The sequence below is a fragment of the Prorops nasuta genome, unplaced genomic scaffold, assembly GCF_024137725.1.
Source record: "Prorops nasuta isolate Cenicafe-Biocafe unplaced genomic scaffold, Cenicafe_Pnas_1.2 PNAS00002, whole genome shotgun sequence".
In the NCBI taxonomy this organism is placed as follows: Eukaryota; Metazoa; Arthropoda; class Insecta; order Hymenoptera; family Bethylidae; genus Prorops; species Prorops nasuta.
The window spans coordinates 10,402,025-10,424,942 of NW_027116799.1; the positions used below are offsets into that span (position 1 = coordinate 10,402,025).

The window sequence follows — 22,918 nt, forward strand, 5'->3', positions numbered from 1 at the left end:
ATAATAGTCGCTCCAAGTATCGATATTTTGGTTGCTGCAACGATTTTGAATAAACGTATAGGTTTTCAAATCTCACACCCTGAGGGCTTTGTATAAGGCTCAGCAATACATTTGTTTTTCCACAATTTGAATGGGCCACAAATTATACAGCGTATGGTTGATGGGAGTAGAGGTCCGTGACGTCTCATACATTTATCGGTTGTTCGGTAATCTATATTAGAAACACGAATACCGAGCGGCTGCTTTACGAAGTCCATGACTGAAAACTCTGTGGTCATACAACCTATTTATAGGAATGAAATGAATTGTTTGATCAGTTCTCATCATGCCGTTATTAGTGTTAGATGTGTCAAGTTTGAAAGAATTAACCGCTGAGCAGTTTGAATACATACCGAAAATTTTACTTTTAAAGTACTTTCCGCGTAGTATTCAAGAGGTTTGGAATAAATTGCCTGAACACATTCGCGCAGATCTTGAAGTACAACAATATCGGTGGTGTTTTAAACATCATAATCTATCTAATACAGATTACATTGATGGACCGCCACCTTCAATAAAAGATTGCTGGGCTTGTCAGCAAACTCTGTGCAAGAAACAGAAAGAAAGTTCCACATGGTAAGCTACGGTTGTGGAACTTTTTTCAATAAAATACTGAATAAATTACCGTTCGAAGTACACATATCTGGCTACAATTATTGCGGACCAGGTACTCGACTTCGAGAACGGTTAGCACGTGGTGATCCGGGTATAAATCCTCTAGACGAAGCCTGCCGTGAACACGATATCGCATATTCAATATATAAGGATCTGCTAACACGTCACCAGGCTGATAAAGTTCTTGCACAGCGTGCACGAAAGCGTATCACTGCTAGTGACTCATCTTTACGTGAACGAGTAGCTGCAGCAGCAGTCTGGGCATCCATGAATGTAAAACGAAAACTTGGCTTAGGCTTACAAGTGCATGGAAGAAGCATGAAGAAAAGAAAAATTCGTGTACCGAAGAAACGAGGAGGTTTATTGAGGAAAAAGCAATTTACTCACAAAAAAAAACGGGGGGATTTATTACCTCTGCTCCCACTGTTGAGTGCAGTGGGCGCATTAGTTGGGGGTTGCAGCAGGTATAACAAAAGCTGTAAACGATGCGAAAGCATCCAAGAGACAATTGGAAGAGATACAGCGTCACAATCGTTTAATAGAAGGCAGGCGTGGACATGGTTTATACCTATCCCCTTACGGGCGAAAGGGAGAGGGTTTGAAAAGGAGGAAAAAAACCTCGCAAAAAAAATAAGCAACCTTCCGAAATCTGGAGCTACTAGTAATATTCAATTATTACATGCATGTCAGGATATACCACATTTTCGAGGAGTCTTTATGCGCACATCTCTATCACAAACCGTACTATGCAATGAGTGTGCAATCGTGAATCTTGACGAAGAAAAAGGTTCTCTGGTACACATTGGGTTGCCTACGTTAAACGTAATAATTACGTAAAGTATTTCGATTCCTTCGGAAATTTGAAACCTCCAATTGAACTTTTAGATTATTTTGGTCCTTCTGCTATAATCTACTACAACCATGATCAATATCAATCGTATGATACAAGCATATGCGGTCAGTTGTGTGTCAAGTTTCTACGTGAACAATGTCTTTAACGGTTACTCTGTCTGACCGCGAGTCCATATTGGAGACAGATTTTTTCCCACCGATCAATCTTCAGGAGGGGCAATATGAACTTGTTCTCGTAGACTTTCAGAGCTTCAATTCAATCGCTAATGTTGACGAGTCGAACAATAAGTTTTACTACGATAGCGAAGATCTGACTATACTTACAGGTTGTTATGAGTTGAGTGCTATAATTGATCTTTTGCGTACATTGATGCATCAGGCAGATAATGAAGATGTTATTATTCCACGTGCTAATAATAATACGTTGAAAAGTGAAATAAAGTGTAAATATCTGATCGATTTTACAAAACCTAATAATATAGGCTCTTTATTGGGTTTTTCGTCAGATCGAATTATTCAGCCGAACACTCTTAGCCGAATCAGACCAGCCCGTAAACATTATAAGGGTGAATATTTTACGAATTGAATGTAATATTACTGCTGGTGCATATACAAACGGCAAACCTCAACATGTTATACATGAATTTTTTCCAAGCGTGCCACCAGGCTATAAAATCTCGGAAACACCGAAAAACGTCATTTACTTGCCAGTCATTGTGAAAGTAATTGACCGTCTTACTTTGCGCATTCTCGATCAGGAAAACCGTCTAGTAAATTTCGGTGGGGAAGAAATTACAATTCGATTACACATTAGAAAATGCTAATTTACAAGAATACTTATAAATCACCGATACCAGATGAGCCTATCATCAGTCCAACAGTTGCTGCAGGAGCAGATACATTGGGTGGGGATTACGTTAGAAGACCGCTAACAAGAAAAAATATAACCTTACTTCAATCACTGGGTTTCAAGGTCAGAAATAAAAATGGACCTGTTGGACGTAACCGCACAACCTGTGTACGACAATCGCATTACTAAAATGGAAATACATGCTTACAATCCGTATGCAAATGCATCATTGGGAAATAGTGACGAAATTCGAATTCCAATACAACAGCAAGATTTAATTCTTCTACCATGTGAGAGTTACCTTTACATGGAAGGAAAATTAATCGAGGGTACTCGTATTTCAACTACAACAGCTGAAGATACTGTGGGACTTGACTGCAATTCCATGGCATTCTTGTTCGATGAAATTCGCTATGAATTGAATGGTATTGAGATTGACCGCAGTAAGAATGTGGGTATTACACTAGTTCCATGAAGAATCTCATTTCCCTGACTGGGGAGGAGAGTACGAGTCTACGCCATTCAGGATGGTTTCTATCAGATTATAAGTCTACGAAATATTTCAATTTTTGCGTACCACTGAAAATGCTGTTGGGTTTTTGTGAAGACTATAGAAGAGTCATAATAAATGCACGTCATGAGCTCGTTCTCATTCAAGCGCGTAATGATACGAATTCGATATACTCTTCAACGAAAATCACCGACTCCAAAATTGATGTTCAAAAAGTGCAATGGAGAATTCCTCATATATATCATTGAATGAATACACAAAACTTCAATTTCTACGTATTATCGACCAAAACAAAATCCTCACCATGGCTTTTCGATCCTGGGAACTCTACGAATACCCGCTTCTACCAGAAACACAGAGGCATACGTGGGCTGTAAAAGCTGCAACACAATTGGAGAAGCCTCGATACGTAATTCTAGCATTTAGAAGAAATAAGAAGAATATACAGCATATGAAGGTGCTTGACTTCGATGATAGTTTTGTTCGTGATATTAAAATCTATCTTAATTCTGAATTTTATCCGTATGATCGACTCGAGACTGATACTGAAAAATCACGATTTTCTGTACTATATGATATGTATGTTAAATTTATCCAATCCTATTATGCTGGAGAAAAACCATCGAAACCAATGCTTGATTACAAAAATTTCTTAGAATATGGACCCCTCTTTGTCATTGATTGTTCGCATCAAAACGAATCTGTTAAATCTGGCACAGTTGACGTTAAAATAGAGATCGATTGTTCTACAAATATTGCAAGCAATACAACTGCGTATTGTTTAATTATACATGATAAAATTGTTGAATATAACTCGCTTACAAGTATTGTTAGAAATGTAAGTTAATCGTTAATAGTTAGCAATGTAAGTTAATCGCTAATAGTTAGAAATGTAAATTAATAGCTAATAGACTATAGTTAAGCTTATCATTATAATGAAGAAAAAATAATAAATAAGATATAATAATCATTTATTTGTTTAAATCATTCCTTACAAATGTTTTCTAAATTAATCTTTTGAAATTTGACTAACAATTACAAATGTCATATTATTGTAATTTCGACCATGATACGTGAATGTTAATATTTGATTTGAAGCTGCATCTTGAAAATTCTTGAATTGTTCTGGTTTTTCCAGTAATGCCATCATCCTCGCAGGCAAGAAGAACCATTCCTTCGTAACCAGCTTTGCTATTATTCTCTCTCCATATTTGGTTTTAATTTTCGATAATTCAGTTATTCGGTATGACCCCCCAATCTCCAAAGTATTCAGTTTTATAAAAGTTTTTGGTTCTACAGTTGCGAATTCATTAATCTTAGTTAAATCCATTTCTATAATAAAATAAAAAATTAATCTTAGTTAAATCTATTTCTATAATAAAATAATATTAAGATAAGAGAATAACGTAAAAAGAAAAAATAATTCTTACCTTCTAAAGATTTTCTACGACAATTACGTGATAGTGAAAAAATATTCTGTCTGCAACGTGACACTGGTACTTTGCACTGTGCTTGAAGCTTCAATACTGCTATTACACCACAATAAAATATTCTGACTGCAGCATTACAGACTTGAACTTTCGACTGCTTCACGCTTCTAATCGAGACTGAATGAAATTTCCTAATTGTTAGCGTGGGTGACTTTGAATAATATCGTAGGAAGGGATAAGATATACACACTTATTGGAGATTGAGAGTAGGGGAAGTGTTGCAGGCGAACGAAATTTGTAATAGGTTACTCTCTTATGATTGTAGATTTCAAAGAGAAGTCATTATTTTAAACGTGTTGATACATGTAGTCTTTAGATCAAGTAGTTGTTAATTAAAACAAATGAATCCATTTAATTATATACACGTTCCTTAGATAAAGTGACATCAGTCTAGAATATAAACTTTTCATTGTTTAAAAGCGAGTCGTGAGATACACGTTCTTTAGATCAAATAACTGTCATCTAAAACAAATATATTTAATTCAAACGTGTCATAACACGTACTAGATGGTAAAGATAGTCACGTTCCTCAGATAAAGTAATGACAGTTTAAAATATAAACTTTTCATTATTTAGAAACGAGTCGTGAGATATACGTTCATTATTACTTGGGTGGGGAATACTAGCTTCTTAAGGACGTATCCTGAGTGCAGCTTAAAATTTACGAGCGCATCAATGACTTCTTGAAAATCTTACTTCACACTGTGACTCTGTTTAGCACATGGGTTCATTTGTCTGGTCTGCTTGTGAGAAGTCTTGAGAAAAAAATAGCTAGAGGCTGAATGATTTGTTTAGTCTGCTTGAGGGAGGAAAAGTCACGAAGAAATAGCTAGAGGCTGGTTGAGAGGGTATAATATGGTCAGAAAGTATCGAGCGCATCAATGGCTTCTTGACAATCTTACTTCACACTGTAACTCTGTTTAGCACGTGGGCTCATTTGTCTGGTCTGTTTGTGAGAAAAGTCGAAAAAAATAGCTAGAGGCTGGTTGAGAGGGTAAAATATGGTCAGAAGGTATCGGGCCAGTTCTAGAGAGCCCTGGGAAAGCTCACAGGAGGAACATTGGGTGGTCCCTAGAATTTCACTCCCCATTGTTTCGCAAAAGGAAAAATAATGTCTGTTAACTATGTGACATGTAGAGCATGCTTGCAGGAAGATGTAATGAATAATCTATTCACTTATAATATGCTTACAGTAATTTTTATTCAATATATATATATATATATATAACTAAAAAGAGTTGAAACATATAATATTTTAAAATATGAAGCTATTCCTCGGCCCTTGCTACCTCCATCGTTGTCCCCTCATTTTCCTCCTCCTGCTCCTCCTCCTCTTCCTGCGGAATTATCCCTGCCTCTACCTCAATCATTCCGATACCGCTCATCAACATTTGCATACAGCGTGATACTGTAAAAAACCATCAGATTTTAGAAAAATGTATGATACAATCTCATTTATAATAACTTACTATTTTCATACTCCATTCCATCCGTCTCGATTGTTTCTTCATTTACCACTCGTGATAAATTTTGCATAATTTCACCCATTATTCTTGTAATTACAGGAATTACTGGAGAATTCTGTCTATACGCTAAATTAATAACCATTTGATACTGCATATTTTTTCACTTTATATTTTTCGACAGCTTGTGTAAGAAAAAAGGAATCTGTATCCAAGGTTCAAGAAAGGTATAATGTGAAATTAAAAGAAGGACCCATAGGAGGAAAATAGTAGGAGGGTCTAGAATGGATATGTGGAGGGAAAAAGTCCCTTCAATGGCGTAGAGGTCGGTTGAGAGGGGAGAAAAATGGTTAGAGAGTATTAGGGAAGTTTTCAAGAAGAACATTGACTTTAGTTTTAAAAAAAAATTTAATAGATTCGCTTGTTTCATTATTTACAAGTTGTAACATTATATCTCATTCAATTAAATTTTTGTTAACATATAATATATGAATCTATTCCTCTTCCTCCTCCTCCTCCGATCATGTATAAGAATCGTCAATCGTATGTCCTCCTTCCTCAATTTCCCTGATACGTCTTAAAAACATTTGTAGGAAGCATAACACTGTTGATAAAAACGAAAAAATTAGACGATTTTAAAAAAAATGTATAATGAGGTTATCTATAATAACTTACCATCTATATCCAACATATCTTGTGGCTCTCCGTCACTTATTTCAATGAAATTCAAATGAAACAATTCAATCATTTCCTGTAATATACTGTCCGTAGGACGTCCTAATATAATAGCAATGCTAACTCGCATATTTTTTCAATTTATAATTATTACTAACTTGTATAAGAAAAAAAATCTACCTAATGTTCACGGTTTAAGAAAATGTGAAATCAAATTAAATGGCGGGTCCACAGTAAGAAAATAGTGGGAGGGTCTAAGATAAGTATGTGGAGGGAGAAAAGCCCCTCCGAGGGCAGGCCTAAGAAAAAAAATGGTAGTCTGTAAGATGGTGAGGACCCCTAGCGGTGTAGCTGCCCCAGTAATTTTCGTAATCGCCACCTAGTGGAGAAAATTGAAACTTTTTCCTCCACCAACTAAAATACAAAAAAAGTTCTCTGGGTAACTGTCAGGATAACTAACCATTTGGACCCTAGGGTGATGGGAGATGGGTAACCCTTAGGAAACAAGTCCACCCGTAGGATAACTAACCATCAGGGCCCAAGAGTCATGGGAGAGGGGGTAAGCCTTAGGGAACTAGTGTGGACCCGTAGGATAATTAACCATCCGGGCCCTAGGGTATTGGGAGAGGGGTGAGAGACTAAGAGAGGGTGAGAGGGTGAGAGGGATCTCTCTCTCTCTCTCACACACTCCCCACAGCCAAGGCACTTCCTCCGCACACCCGCACTCCCCCTCATCACCCAATATACCCCAGCTCTTAAGACACTTCCCCCCGCACAACCGCACCCCCTCACCACCATGTCGCAGAGATACTTCCCCTCGCACACCCGCACCCCCCTCACCTCCATGTCACAGAGACACTTCCCCCCCGCACACCCGCACTCCCCTCACCACTATGTCACAGGAACCGCCTAGCTACCACTACTAACGGTTCACCGGTCCTATCAGCCGGTAGAGGCTACTTCACAAGGCTGTCAATTCAAATTGATCATCTTTAGGTTTTTTTTGTTTTATTGGGAATCCTACTTTCCACTTTACACCCGTCCAAAGCAGCTTTTTATTAAATAAAAGAAATTTCCTTGCACGTTAATCATTCTTTTAAAAAATCGACTCGGTGAAGTTGCAGAGTGAGATTTCATAACTAATATGGCACCTGAGAAATTAAAATCGAGCTAAAAATAGAAAGGTTTTTACAAAAAAACCAAGCTAATAAAATAATTAAAGGATAATAGTTAATAAAATGGCATTAGATGCAGATATAAAACTACAAAATTTTCTTCTACATTGTCTTCCATCTTTCATTTAATATTTCATCATTATTAATTAAATTATAAAGCAGGATTTTGTTTATTTTAAATTTAAATGTCTGGCTAGTACAGCCTGAATCTAACGAGACAACTAACCTATAATTTTTTAAGTAAGACCCTTTATTTTATTGTATATTATTATAATTTATTTCAAGAGTTTTACAAAACAATGTACTAATTTAAGATTTCATCCAATGGTTCACTAAATATTGTAATTTACAATTATAAATAGATAAGGGGAAGGCTAAAAATGTGTGTCCGTGACGATCACGCATATTGCTTCGCTCAAAATAAACATTACAAGTAAATTCAAATAAAAATATCTAGTGAATAATTTAATGAAATTATAACTGAATATAGTGCTTTGGAAAGCTTTTGAGATAAATTTAAGAATATGCAATGAAAAATATAAGGTATCATTTAATAAAATCAAGATAACCTTCATAATTACTCTATTCCTCCTGCTTTGAATATTTTTTATATATTTATTTAATATCTTCCTTAATACCTAGATTGACGCTTTTTTAGAAAATTAAATATTTATTTCTATTTTCAATTTATTCCTGGTAGATTTTGTAAAAAAATTCATTTTATATAAAACTGTAGTAAAGGAAACTCTATTGTAATTAACAATATCTACACTCTGTACAACTAGCCATAGATAATTATGCACCCTATATTACTATAAGTTGAATTATTTGAAAAGTTGAATACTGACTTTTGGGCCAAATACTAGAGACACCGTTACAGAAGTGGAAAGCTGTGTACGTAAAAATCCTAATAGATATTTAATATCTGGACCTGCATGTGGAAATATGAAAACACTGAAATGAAAATTAATGAAAGAAGATTACAAATAATTCTAATTAAATTGATTTAGGTTAGTAAATGGCATGATTGTATATATGCTAGTACATACTGAATAGCGATCATTAATATGTTGACAGCTGCTATATTATAAATTGCATAGCTGATCAAACGTGCCTCGTTAAATAAACTTTCTGCATTTCGAACGTTGTAACAAACTTTTATACCCCACGCTAGAAACATGATTTCACCTGAAAACGTTAAGATATAATTAGAGCTGATCGGGAGTATTTTTCTTTCTTTATTCTACTACGTTTACCAATAGCTAGACTATGATCCCACCAATTGAAGGAGCATTGATAAAATTTCAGACCGTGACTATCAGCGATTACTTCGGCGTATGGTGGTGCGCTGAGGGTCCAAGTGCCGAGATAAATTAACATTACTAATAAAATTGGTATCATCCATTGCAATAATTGTTTATCCGTAAGCTTAACTTTGTGTGCACTTTTTACGCGATACGTTAAGGATACTCTGCAGGCAAAGAGAGACAGAAAAAATTAATTAAGCATTCGTTAGATACATGAAAATTGCTGCAGCCTATTTCAAGAATACAGTTTGAAAAAGGTTACCTCCAGGTTTTCATAAGTAGCGCAGTATAAGAAATGCAAAATCCGAGATGCCTCGACCATTTTGTAGCGATGCAGGAATACATATCCAAAACTGGGAAAATGGCTGCCATCTAGGATAAAAAATGAGTTCATCGTTAATATAGTGCTAACCAAAGTTATGTTATCTTAAATATTTAAATATTTATTGACTTTAAAAAATTTTCTAGAAAAATTTTATTTTCTACTTAGAAAAACGTATTTAATTATAAGATAAATTCGATGTTGAAATTAATTATGATGGTCATAAGTCAACATTTCTTCTGAAAGTGGGTAGACTAGTTTCTAAATTTATAAAAATCGAATTTTTGCATTTTTTAATAATTTAACGTGTCTAGAATAATACCCTAAAGTATTAAAAATGAGTAATAAATATTTCAATAATACTAGGTATATAAGTGAAGCAGGATCTCGGCTGCCAGGCATTATGTATCAGATCCTTGCAGGGAAGGTCAAGTACCGTTATTTTCTAGGGGCTGGTGATAATAAGTAACCCTCTATAGTATTTCCCGAAGATATACAAAAGAATTTTTCACAATGAAACTATTAGTCGTGCAACGTACTTTTGAGCGTAAGGGTAGCCCGTAGCTCTCGAATAGTCCAAGGATCGGCGGACAGGAAGGCGAATAATATGATGCGGTAATTTATGTAAATAAACTAGGTTTATTTATATAAATAGTTATTTAAATTGTAACGAGACGCTTGCTCTGTCGCTACCCCCACCTACGATACCGCGTAGTAGGGAAGGCTGTGGCGTTCGTGGTGCCGATACCGCTGCCTACCCTATAGCGTGCGCGGAGTATACCGTTCTCGGCGTATGCCTCTCCGACTTACCGGAGCGGCCGCTCAGAGCGTCACCATTGTCGGCTCCGGCGGCTTGGACGAGTATAAAAAGCCGAGTTTGATCCCACTAAATCATTCCATATCCAAGGGCTCTCCGGATACATTCCTACCTAGCCTACGCAGGAGTTATCTGCGTATTGCGATTCTTGCTCAGGAGTTCTCCGCATTATCTATCTGCCATTCCGAATCTATGCCATGCTAACAGCTGCGTTCAGGAGTTCTCTGGACCTACTACTTTTCTTTCAGTACTAACCGCCATATATTTTCAGTGAATGCAATAAGCCGCCATATTGACGTGTACCGGGCCCCTCAGAGAGGCCATCGACTGCCGCACCGCCTTCCGTCGTAAATCTGCAGCCCCTCCGTAGGGAATACCGACCAATGCGCCGCCAGTGGGCGACCGTACAAGCGTGCTAGGAAGTGAGTACATTTACGAACACACCTGTGATGGCAGACACCCACAAAACACAAACATAAATATAGGCTTAGGTTTGTATAAACATTGTAAAAATCATTAAAAAATAGTTTTTCTGATTATTTTTATAATAATAAACTGTTTTTAATATACAATATTAAACTTATCCAAATCAATTTAATCCCTCTCAGTCAATAGAACCCGGACTGCTTTCGGTGACTAATCCTCGGTCACAAAGCACGTCGCAAAATATATACACATATTTATAAACAATTGCTGTGTCCGTGGATGCCGTAGCAGATGCCTATATACCAATGGAATTTTCGATCGGATAGTCTTAGGGACTTTCGATCGGAAAAGAGTGTAGGTAATTAGATGGTCAGAATGGCCATGGAGAGGTTCAAGTAAGATTCACCTCGGTGATATCTGGTTCTGAACAGCAGGACACTATCGGCGATACTCGCTCTGAGTTTCAGGAAGGGAAAGCTCTCGATATCTCACTAGCTGCGAAATCTTGCCTTAGTTGTCCGCGGGTATCTTTTATATAATTACACGCTTGCATTCTCGGTTATGAAAGAGCACTTCAACGCGGTGGCCATCTAGCAGCAGTCACGGGAACTTCTTGGTTGCGGGACGGCTCATTACAGTCAAAAAGTTTTAGCATTTAGGAAAGAGTTAATAGAAATTATAATTTGCTTTGAGTAACCGTACAGTGTACTTCGCACTTCAAATTTGAGTGACAATATTCTGTACATAGATTAAAACGGGGAACCACAAAACTGCTACATACAGGTCTACAAACAGGAAGAGAAGATTCGTGGGAAATCGACGCACACTGTAGCGACTAATCCAGTTCACTAGTACTGTGACTGAAAAATAATAAGCGACTGAGATGAAGAGATAAATATTAACAATACTCGCAGCTATCGTATTATTTAGTATTTTTCTGTTTTATTGTAAGTAACAATGTAGTAATTTGCAAAAATTGCGAAACAGATATAAAATTTAAAAAAGTAAGTTTAGCGGGGTTGAGATTTAAAATTGTTGTAACATGCAAAAGCGGTCTTTCGTATATTGAGTTTGGTACTAAGATCTGTAAATCATATGAAATTAATCGGCGTTTCGTATTTGTGATGCACTTTTAGGATAGGAAAAGAAGGATTGAATCAATTTTGTGTAGCTTGATGGATATGGCGAAAATATTGTATACAAACAGTTTCGTAGGATATTTTGAAAATGTTTTAAGAGCTGCTTAACACGTTCACGCCGGGGCCGATTTTCGTTTGTTTTGTTATGAGGCGGCGCTGAAATGAACATCGCGCTTCATCTGGCGGCGCGTGATTATTGCCTATTCAGACCTGCATACGCCTTGTTTGTTGCTCTGCAGTACAGTGAGATCTTATTGTGCAAGTTTTGTAACTCGTGCCGTTTTTTTCATTCTGACCACAAATTTCCGACAGTAAATATAATTAGAAAGGTGATTAGAATGTTTTTTTAATTTTTACCCTTATAAAAAATGGATAACATGGATATGGAAATAAGTGATTCGGATGAATCTATAATTAGAAGCAAGAAAAGAAAAGTGGCAAGATTACGAATAGTTTCTTCCTCTTCAGACGAGGATTTTGTTAATTTTATCAATGAAGAGAACGAGTGTTCCACGGAGGAAGAATATTTGATTTCTAAATCAGAGAACGAGGATCACGATGAAGAATGGCAGGAAGTAAAAGAAAGAACCGTATTAATAAATGAGTATTCGAAAGAAGAGGAATTTTTACATAAAAATATTGACTGTAATGACCCTTTTGCCTTATACAAACTATTCTTCACGGATTACATACTAGAGACTATAGTTGATGAAACAAATAAATATGCTACTCAAAGTATAAATAATTCTTCATCTAGCAGTAGAATACACCAGCAGGGCTGGCAGTCTATTACAAGAGATGAAATGAATACTTTTTTTGGCATATTGCTTATTATGGGTATTGTGCAATTGCCAGAAATTAGATTGTATTGGTCAAACAACGATATGTATGCGAACACACGCATAAAAAAGGCAATGACACGTGACCGTTTTCTATCTATTCTTAAGTTTTTACATTTTTCGGACGATACCACAGCCAGAACTGAAGATCGGTTGCATAAAATTCGAAATATTATTGAAGCAATTGTAGATAATTTCAAGAGTTCTATAAAACCAGGCAAAAATATTGTTATCGATGAAAGTATGGTCCCCTGGAGAGGACGTCTAGGCTTTCGCCAATACATCCCAGGCAAGCGACATAAGTATGGCGTAAAAGCATACAAATTGTGTTTACCTGAAGGCTACACTTATAATTTCGAAATTTATGCTGGGAAAAATGGACAGATCATTGAAAAATCACATCCCCATGACGTAGTAATGAGATTATTAAGTGGCTTATTATTTGAGGGCCGCACAATATTTATTGATAATTATTATACAAGTGTCCCTTTGGGTGAAGAGCTTTTAGAGAAAAATACATTTTTTTGTGGTACTGTAAAAATAAACAGAAAAAGTCTACCACCGCAGGCAAAAACAAAACAAAAACGTGGTGAAATGATAAGCTTTGAAAATCGTAGTGGTGTAAAATTTTTGAAATGGACGGACAAAAGACCAGTTTGCATGTTAACTACCTCAAAGAATCACCAGTGTAAATTTGTGCAAGGAATAAATGACCGAGTAAAGCCCGATGCTGTGTTTGACTACAATATTGCAAAAAAAGGTGTCGATTTATCAGATCAACTATCGGCGTACTACAGTTGTTTACGAAAAACCATTAAGTGGTACCGAAAAATAATAATACAATTAATATGCGGAACTTCCCTCGTGAATGCGTGGTATATTCATAAAAGATGGGGCACTAAAAATATGACTATGTTAAGATTTAGGGAAATTACTATCGATAATCTTTTGTCCAATGAACAAATATGCCGTCATATACCGTCACATAAACACGTTCTTCAATCATATAAAGGATCGGCAAGAGACACCCGTAAACGCTGCAAGGAATGCTATAAAAATATGTCTAATAAAAAGGGCAGAGCTTATGCAACTAACAATACTAAAAGGGTTAAGACGTATTGTGGACTTTGTGAGGGACAGCCAGCACTTTGCTTGGAATGTTTTAACAAATTACACAAAAAACAATAAATAATGCAGTTATAAATAAAACAATATTAGATTTTATGTTATTTTAACCGTATTTGAATTTTTTGTATAATACTGTATTATTATGTTTGTTATTGAACAAAACTTATAGTTCTGATACATTTCTGATTATAATTATTATTAAAAATAAATGTTTTTAATGACAGTTTAGTGTGGGTCACCGGTGACCCGCGCCGCCCGATGAGACAGTTTAGTGTGGGCCACCGGTGACCCGCGCCGCCCGATGAGACAGTTTAGTGTGGGTCACCGGTGACCCGCGCCGGCGCGAACGTGTTAAGGTATATTGGTCTTCTGTGAATAAAGGCGCCGAAGATGAGAAAGAAAAAGTACTAGAAAAAGAAGCTTCAGATATCAATTTTACAATTTCTGCAGAGAGTACATAGAAGGAATTTGAACATACTTTGCGTTTCGGCGTAACCACTTTTGCGGGAAAAAATAATAATACGATCATTGATACGCCAGTGAAATTAAATGACTGTAAACGACGTGAATATTGAAGAAAAAGACGAGAAGAAGATCCAGAAGCCTATTACGAATGGCTCACAAATTATAGCGATTGCCAAGCTAATCGTGAAAAGTCAGCTGCGAAAACGGAAATCAGCAAAGTGAAAGATAATGTTTAATTGTTTGCTTAAAAATTATGGATTAAAATACATACGCTACATTGTTGGCAGCGATAGTTCTACTAGTAAATGTAGTGAATAGAAGGATTCATATGATATGAAAATCGTAAAATTAGAACATTATCTGCACGTCAATAATCAAATAGCAATGCGATGCTGAAATGAAAAGAAAAATGTAAAAATTTGGGAGGGAAAAATAAGGAACCGATAAAATTAACTGGCCAAATCATAAATAATCTTCAAAAATATTATGACTTGGCTATCATAAGACATTAGGAAAATGTAGACGAATTGTACGATCTGATTTGGGTTGCGTACTATTATAAGAGTAGAATTGATAACAAGCCGCAACATCAATTCTGCCTTTAAGACGTGAACAACTGGTGCATGTAACGCTAAGCGAAATCTGAATGTTATGATATGAAGAACTTCTAACATTATTATTTATCACTAGATCAAGATGTTTTGACAGCATTGCACCTAATTTATACGGATTTGAGTAAAACAGAATTATTAAACAAGAGTTAGAGCAATAACACTCAAATTAATAATAAGAGTTATAATAGCCTTGTTGCATGTATTAACTATAAATACCAAGGATGCATCCTCTTATACATAGAGATAATCTCATTATTTAACTCATTAGGACAACATATCAATTATCAAGTTCCTAAAATGTACATACGCTAATTAATATACGCAGAAATGATGTTGTCTCTGATATCCATATGAAATTGCCCCACGATTTATAATGAATAACTATAATTACTACAGCTTTATGGTCAATTAACCATCCTCTATATTTCGTCATCTAATACTAAGCAAATAAGATCGGTCGTCCTTGATATTCTTGACAATCGTCGAATATAACTGTAAAAAGGGGTTAAGCGAATAAGTAATAAAGTAGTTAGTTCGCTCAAGCAGTTACAAGTGACAGAATCAATTCCCAGCACAACACAAGGGTGAAGAGAATAAAACAAAATTTCTTAGATTAAATTAATATATTACCTAGTTAAGATTTATATCATACAGATTTATTATGCCACTTGGCTTCTAAGCACTTTGTTACTGACTTTCAAACTGTCAATCTGGATAATTGTTTTGCTGTTGCAATTTTTAATGATGGATTGAAATCCATGTTAAACACTATTTCAATTTTCGGAGCGATTGTTATGGATCTTGTTCGAAAAATTATGATGAGAATCACAAAAGATAACGCGCATCAAGTTAGCAGAGAAAAGGAACCAGAATATTTCCAAAGGTGCTCGAACAGCTCGTGAGATATCTACAGCAAAAGATTAACATTTGCTTGAATAAGTAGAAGTTGTATTATATGAGCTTGGAATAACAGAATAGTTATGTAAATACAATATTTGAAATATTTAAACTCAAAAATCCGTACACTTTAAGCGTGTTTTTTATAAACTACATTTTTCTATTTTGCTGCAGCTCTAACTCGCGAAAAAGTGGATAGTTTCATTTCAGTTTTTGGGGTGATATTGAGCACACATATTTTTACATATTATGAATAAGGATATTTTCAATTCATAAAAAAAGGGAATTTTCCAAATAAAAAAAAACAGCCGATAGAATAATTGTTGTCATGACTGTATAAACAGCCATATATTTAAGTAGATAGGTCTATTTCTCGTTAGTGTGCGCTGTACTTTTATTAAACAAATTCAATATTTATTTGCACAAACGCGCTCAACGCTATTGAGTACAATACTGAAGAAAAGTAAAAAGTAATCAAAAACTATACATTTTTCTCCTCTTTTATTCAAGAAAAGGTCAAAATACATTAAAAAGAAGAATCGCTTTTGGGGGAATTTCTTAATAAAAGTAAACAGACTCAAATTTTCTTTCATGTTCACAACTTATCTATTTAATATTCACAAGACATTCGTCAACCTATTAATAAAATGTGCACAAACACATTGGCTTTTTCTTATTTTATAAAGGAAAAGACTGTTATGTGCGTTACAAATTAGAACCGTCTTTGTAAATTGGTTAAAAAATTTAACGAATCTGAATCTTCGTAACGCGATTACAGTTTGTGACGCATGTTTTACCGAATGTTACTTATACAGGAAACTCGTCAACTTCGCAAAAAGCTTGCATCGACTTCCTTAATTGATAAAAAACGAACTTGTACGCAGTAATAGCACAGGAGCTGCTGACATTTTCCGAATATGATTTTATAAGATTAGCAATCTACGTATATCGCAAGAATCATTGACTATTAAAGAAATGCTAGGGTTACCGGCACAGATCCTTAATAGCATTACTATCAAAAATACTTAAGAAATTATGAAAAACAGAAATGATTTTATAGGAGATTTAAACATTTACTACATTAAAATTATTATCATGAAAAATTATGGAAATAATTTTCTTAAACTACCCCTCCCTTAATAAATAGGTCTTAAAATTATTGAAAACAAAAAAAAATTTTAAAGATTTAAAATTAGTGTAAATCAGGAATAGACATACATATAATGCAGAAAGAATAGTTTTACAAAGTGTACACAGTGAAGTTAACTCATGGAAATTTTGTTATCCTTATCATGTCACCCAAACTAGCACGCACACACTTGAAACTACATCGATTATAATTATTAGCTTCTGATGTTTTACATCTCTGTTCTAAGTGCTGTATAGAATTCTGCTTATTTTTAACGCGTGAGATTCTTTAAACACCTATTAAGTTAAAAAATCTCAGCAACAATGTGGCGTTATTTGAATCTCAATATTAAAGTCATTTTACCCTTTTAATGATGCCCCAAACTGTTTTATCTAATGAAATAGTACAATTTTCAGAAACAAAAAAACCCTTTAATTAAAATTCTTGTTTCAATATAATTCATTTTTTCGTCCACCTTATTACATAGGGCAGTTCACATAGCGTGTCATCCAAAAGTTAAAATGACTTTAAAATCCGTCATCAAATAACGCCGTATATTGCCTAGAATTTTAAAAATAGGTGCTTTTAAGGAATTCCTTTAAAAATATATAGAAAACAAATTTTACGCAGCGCCTGAATCACAAATATTAGATAGAAGGAAGTAATATTAATATTCAGCATAGTCGCACGTGTGTGAATATGCCATTATAAAACTGTAAGAAGTATGAGCTTAATTTGTTTATTGAAAGAGAACTGTTGTGGATAGTGAAAACATTGTAGCTATTCCGTTGAATACAAATCCTGATTCCTTGATTTAAAAATTAATTATCTAGGTAACGTTGCCTTTGCAGAAAATTGGTAGAGAACTCTTTTACTCGGTTTAACCTCAAAACTATTTTGTTTCAGTTATTGCAGAATCACATATACACCGGATATGTGTGTATAATGTATTTGCCCTCAAGCACTAACATGTTTCTTGATTTATTAAGGTAGTATTCTAGTTGTTTGGATCAAAACAATTGTTTTCTTATAGTTCGATAGTATACCATTATGAGAATATGTGAATAAATTTTATACCGATATTCAAAATATTAACGAAGATATAGAGCATATTCAAAAGCGCCGCATAGTTGCACGCTGTAATTGCGCAACAACTGCTCTCTAACGGTTGTTCCTCACGATTATAATTCATCACCTTTATATGTATATCCTTGGAGATTCTTATACCTTTCGATATATGAGAGGATATAACCAGATATACTAGTATTTGACGCATATGAAGAGACTAAAGGCTTATTGTACGCATCGGGAATCAACGATTAGTGTGAGTATGAAAGTTCTGTTAGCCAAACTTTAAACGCGTTTTTCTTGAAACCACGCTTTCTCGGTCGTCCGAGTTATAACAGATTTTCTATTAAACCGATCGGGCTGAAACTTTAACAGGTTGTTCTACACATTTGTAATTCTGGCCGGAATTAGAATCATTTTTTCCATCCATTATTTTTCAATTTACAGCCCAATTTAAACCAAAAAATGATGCCTTTTTGTTTCTAAGTACGCCATTTTGTTAGTTTTTAACAAAATTAATTTATTCTAGTTCCGGTCAAAATGACAATCCTACAGAACAATAATTTATTCTTTTTTTCTGTTTCAGATTATCCAAACCGAAGATAGCTCATGGGCCAGTAGCATATGTCTTTTTTTCGGCATCTTTTTGATATTATATAACTTGTGACGCTGCTGTCTATCCCGAAGGGTAGTATAGAAGAGGAGAGGGGAATGACCACTCACCGATCGCGTTCGCGTCGTAATAGACGACTCCCTATAAGACCTGAGCGCCTTCGATGTACTATAAAATACGAATCGAATAATTATATTTTTACAGAGGCGGATCTAACCCTCATACGCGATTTTAGGGGATGAGGTGTTAAAAATAATAATTCTCCAAATCCGATTTAACTTTCTTTATTTCGTATTCTCGTATTAATAACAATTTCCTATACAACACAGCTTAAGTTATGCTAACGCAAAGTACCGAATGTGAATGCGGCCTAAGTTGTGTGAACGCGGCTGAAGTCTCGATGACGTAGTAGCTAGCCTTGTGCTCGAGCCACTAGTCGGCGTTAGCAACGGAATCCACCAGTGGCGCGCGGTATTCCGCGCGCCACCGGCGGATTCCTAAGCTAACTAGTACACGGGATTACGCGAATGAGTCCCTACTCTCGCGCGTGCGCGTTGCTCGACTGTTATTCAAACTCACTAAGTTCCCGCGTACTCGATCACAACAACGACCCGTATTGTTTGGGTTCGGAATGTAAGGTCGCGAGTCCTCACGAAAATTGTACTAAGTCTGCGACCTTGAACCGATTTAAGGGAACGATCACCTCAACCGTGAAGCTGACAACGAACTAATGTAATCGCGAACACTCTTTTTATTCGCGCTTATATACACAAAATATAATTCGCCCTAAAGGTCCGACGGAATCACCATTCCGCTATGTTACCCGCTTATGACACTGAAGTTAGCCACAACTTTGCAGTCACAAGTTTGGCAAAAATCAGAATCCAAGTAAATTGACTGAAATAATTGTTTTTTTTTTATTTGAGCTTCTAAATCTTAAATTAGGTTATAAGCATTTTGAATAAATATTAGTACAGACAAGTATTAGTGTTCATGGAATAATACAAATGGTTATAAATAAATTATAAGTGTAACAAAGCTAGAATTTGTAATCATATGTAGGTTTCATGGCTTTTAAGGAATTTGTGGATTTGTTTTAACGGTATAATGCATGGTAGGGCTAGGAAGATATCCATAGTGAGAGGGAGGTAGTATCCTAGTTTGGTGAGGGTTTGAAGCAAGCTGTCTCTGCCCTTGTTAAGAAATGGGCATTGCCAAACAACATGGTTCAAATCATGCTGGGCATATCCACAAATGCAATTAGGGTCTTCAATATAACCTACTATTGCTAGTGAGGAGCCAAGGTGATAGTGGTTTGAGCGAACCCTGTTAACCCAACAAATAAAGTCCCTGGGAAGTGCTCACTTGGTAAACCAAGGGGAGGTTTTGGTGTGGAAGAAATTACGGAAAAATTTTTTGCCCTTGTATGTAGCCTCATCGTATAGGGTATTGGTATTGTTTTGGAGGGCTTGAGCCTTGAATTTTTGTGAAAGGTCGGACCAGGGGCAAAGGAATCTTGCAGAAATTTCAAGGTCTAAGGCTTGTTTGGCTAGCTAATCAACATGTTCATTTGGGTGTATACCGGAGTGAGATGGGATCTAGAACAGTCTTACTTTTGGTTATTTTTGGTTTTGAGGTTAATGATTTTCCTAATGTCTGACAAGAATGGATTGTACTGAGCATGGAAGGAGGGAGAAGTGAGGGCATTAATGGTTGCATTCAGTAGAGACAAATGTTGAGGGAGCAGTGTATGTTATTGGCTATTACTCTTAGATCCTATAATTTTATCCAATAGAAGTAGAAGTTTAAAAAGAATCACTCAACAGCTCCGCAACTGTTGTCTCTACTGAATGCAACCAATGACACTTAGACAGTCGGAGTAAATATGTAAGTTGTTGAAGGGGAAGTTGGCGAGAAGATTAAGTCCCAATATGATGGCGATGCATTCCGCTGTGAAGGAAGACATCGAACCGAGGAAACCGATCTGTGAGGAGACCCTAAGTTCAGGGGAGTAACACGCCGCGCCTACCTTATTGAGCTCGTTGTTGTTACTGCCGTCAGTGAATATTGTTGCTATATTGGTTGGAAGCTGGGAAAGATGGTCAATAAAGAGAACGTTGGGAGAGGGGGATGATTTTAGAGTGTGGCCTAGGGATGTGTCAATGTCGAAAGAGAGGCAGGGAGTGTAGTCTATTAAAAAAGGGGTTAACTTTGTTGTTGTTCTTATGAGAGGGGAGAATGACCGGACATTTTTGATGCAGGGAGTTAGGCATGTATGTGAAGATTTGATGAGAGAGTCTAAATGGGGGTAATACATTAGTTTCCTTACAAGACTCGAAATGATAGAGGAGTCTTGAGAGATGTATTTAGCGATAAATTTATTGCATAGAAAGATTGAGCGGTGTTGGAGGAGGCAGATTTTCGATTCGCCTATCAGGATATTCGTGGGTGTGGAGATTCTATAACCCATAGCTATACGAATGGCTGAATATTGTATTCTTTCTATCGCTAGAAGGTCTCGTTTCTTTTTGGGGAAATAGATAAAGCTGTTGTAGTCTATACCTGAGCGAATGAGGCATTTATATAAAGTTAGTAGGGTGGATGAGTTAGCGCCCCATCTGACTCCAGCAATAAATTTGAGGAGGTTAAGTTTGTTAAAACACTTCCTACGAATTTCATCGATTTGTGTTTTGAAATTCATTTGGTAGTCAAAGATAATTCCCAAAAATTTCGAGGTTTCAGTGGAGAAGATCCTGTGCCCTTTGATTTTGATGGAGCATAAGCCTGGTTTGATACCCTTTTTATTAAAATAAATTAGAGTGGTTTTCTCCGGGGATAGAGTCAGTCCTAGGTTGGACAGGTTAAGGCCTATGTGACCAATGGCTTCTTCCAAAAGGTGTTTCTCAGATGGAGATGAAATGGGGAGAAAAACGCCAATGTCGTCTGAGAACTGAGAAACAATAATGTTGTTATTTAGTCCTTTCATGATGTCGGAGACGTAAATCAGATAGAGTAGAGGACTCAATACTCCTCCTTGAGGCAGTCCTTTAGAGACGAGCCTAGTAGTAGATTCTGCTGAACTTATCATGAATGAGACGTGTCTGTTGTAGGAGAGAAAGTGGACAAAACTAATGATATTGGATGGGCAACCTAGGTTGGTGAGTTTTGAGATGAGAATGTCACAGAGGACGTTGTCGAAAGCTTCTTGGACGTCTAGGAAAGAGGCTAAAACATTGTGTCCTTTGTGGAAGGCCTCCTCAACAGTTAGAGAGAGTGTTGCCAGGTTGTCTGAGCTTGATCTACCCCCTCTAAATCCAGATTGTGATTGAGGAATTATGTCCTTGACCTCCGCCCACCAAATAAGTCTTGTCTTAATCATTTTTTCAAGAATTTTACAGAAGCAGGAGGAAAGTGAGATGGGGCGGAGTTTGGAGCTGCCGTTCTTTTTAATGAAGAAGGTACGACTTTCTTTCCAATTAGAGGGGTATTGATGTGAAGAGAACATATCGTTAAAAAGGTCCAGAACGATTTTTTTAATTGGGGGTGGAAGGTTAATCATGAGTGAGTATTCCATCTGTTCGGAGCCTGGGGAGGATTTAGAACTACATTTGGAGATGGCCAGTCGAAATTCATCGTAGTGGAATGGATTATTTAGATGAGAGAGGGAGTAGGATTGGTGTGGAGGAGGGGTGATGAGGAGGGAAGGGGAGGGGGAAGATGGGGAGGGGTGGGGAGATGAGTTCGAAGCGTGAGCCTGGACTTTTTCTATTTCTATTTCTACTTCTATTTCATTCACAGATTGTAAAGGGCAAGGTGGAACCCATGGTGGAGCGAGTTTGTCAATAAGGAGGGAGATCTTTTCTTTTTGTTCTGAATCAAAGTAGAAGGAGGAATTGGAGGAAAGGCGAGCGAATCTATTTTTTAAAATCTTGCAGCAGTTCCAGACATATGATTGTGAAGTGTTGAAGTCAATGGACTCTGCGAATTTGCGGAAAGATAAAATTTTTTTATGTTTTAGGAGTCTTTTGGTGCTAGCCACCCGTTTCTTGTATTCTATGAAATCTTCTGTTTTTCGTGAGTATTTCCAATTCTTGAGAGAAGCTTTGCGAAGTCGAATCATTGTATCACATTCGATGTCCCACCAGGGATTGGTGTTACGAGTGGTTTTGGAGGGGGTGTGGGGGTCTTTTAGGGGTCGATTGATTTACAGCATCAATGATGTGTTTACATAATAGATTGTATTTGTCCTGAATAATAGAATTTGTGTAGTTAGAGAAGAGAAAGAAGGGGAGGGAGTACAGCATAAGAGATTGGAATAAGGGCTAGTTGGTTTTTTTTTATGTAATTTTATAATGTCTTTTTGGGTATGAAGGTTTTGTTTTCGTGGAGGAGATGTTGATTAGTAAAGGGTGGTGATCTGATCCATGTAAGTCGTCAGATATTTGAAGGACGGTTTTGTCCAAGAGGTCAGGCGAAACAATAAG

General features: G+C 36.3%; 1 protein-coding gene across 4 annotated transcripts in view; it reads right to left on the minus strand.

Moving 5' to 3' along the window:
- Positions 1 to 22,918, minus strand: part of LOC136778139 (probable G-protein coupled receptor CG31760) — a 278,811-nt gene that overhangs the window by 66,122 nt on the left and 189,771 nt on the right. For all 4 annotated transcript variants that reach the window (XM_066734758.1, XM_066734756.1, XM_066734751.1 and 1 more), the window contains 4 exons: positions 9,240 to 9,349; positions 8,927 to 9,141; positions 8,720 to 8,858; positions 8,519 to 8,624 (listed from right to left, as the gene is read on the minus strand). In XM_066734758.1, the coding sequence (XP_066590855.1) occupies positions 8,519 to 8,624; positions 8,720 to 8,858; positions 8,927 to 9,141; positions 9,240 to 9,349 (570 nt within the window). The remainder of the gene's footprint in view (positions 1 to 8,518; positions 8,625 to 8,719; positions 8,859 to 8,926; positions 9,142 to 9,239; positions 9,350 to 22,918) is intronic.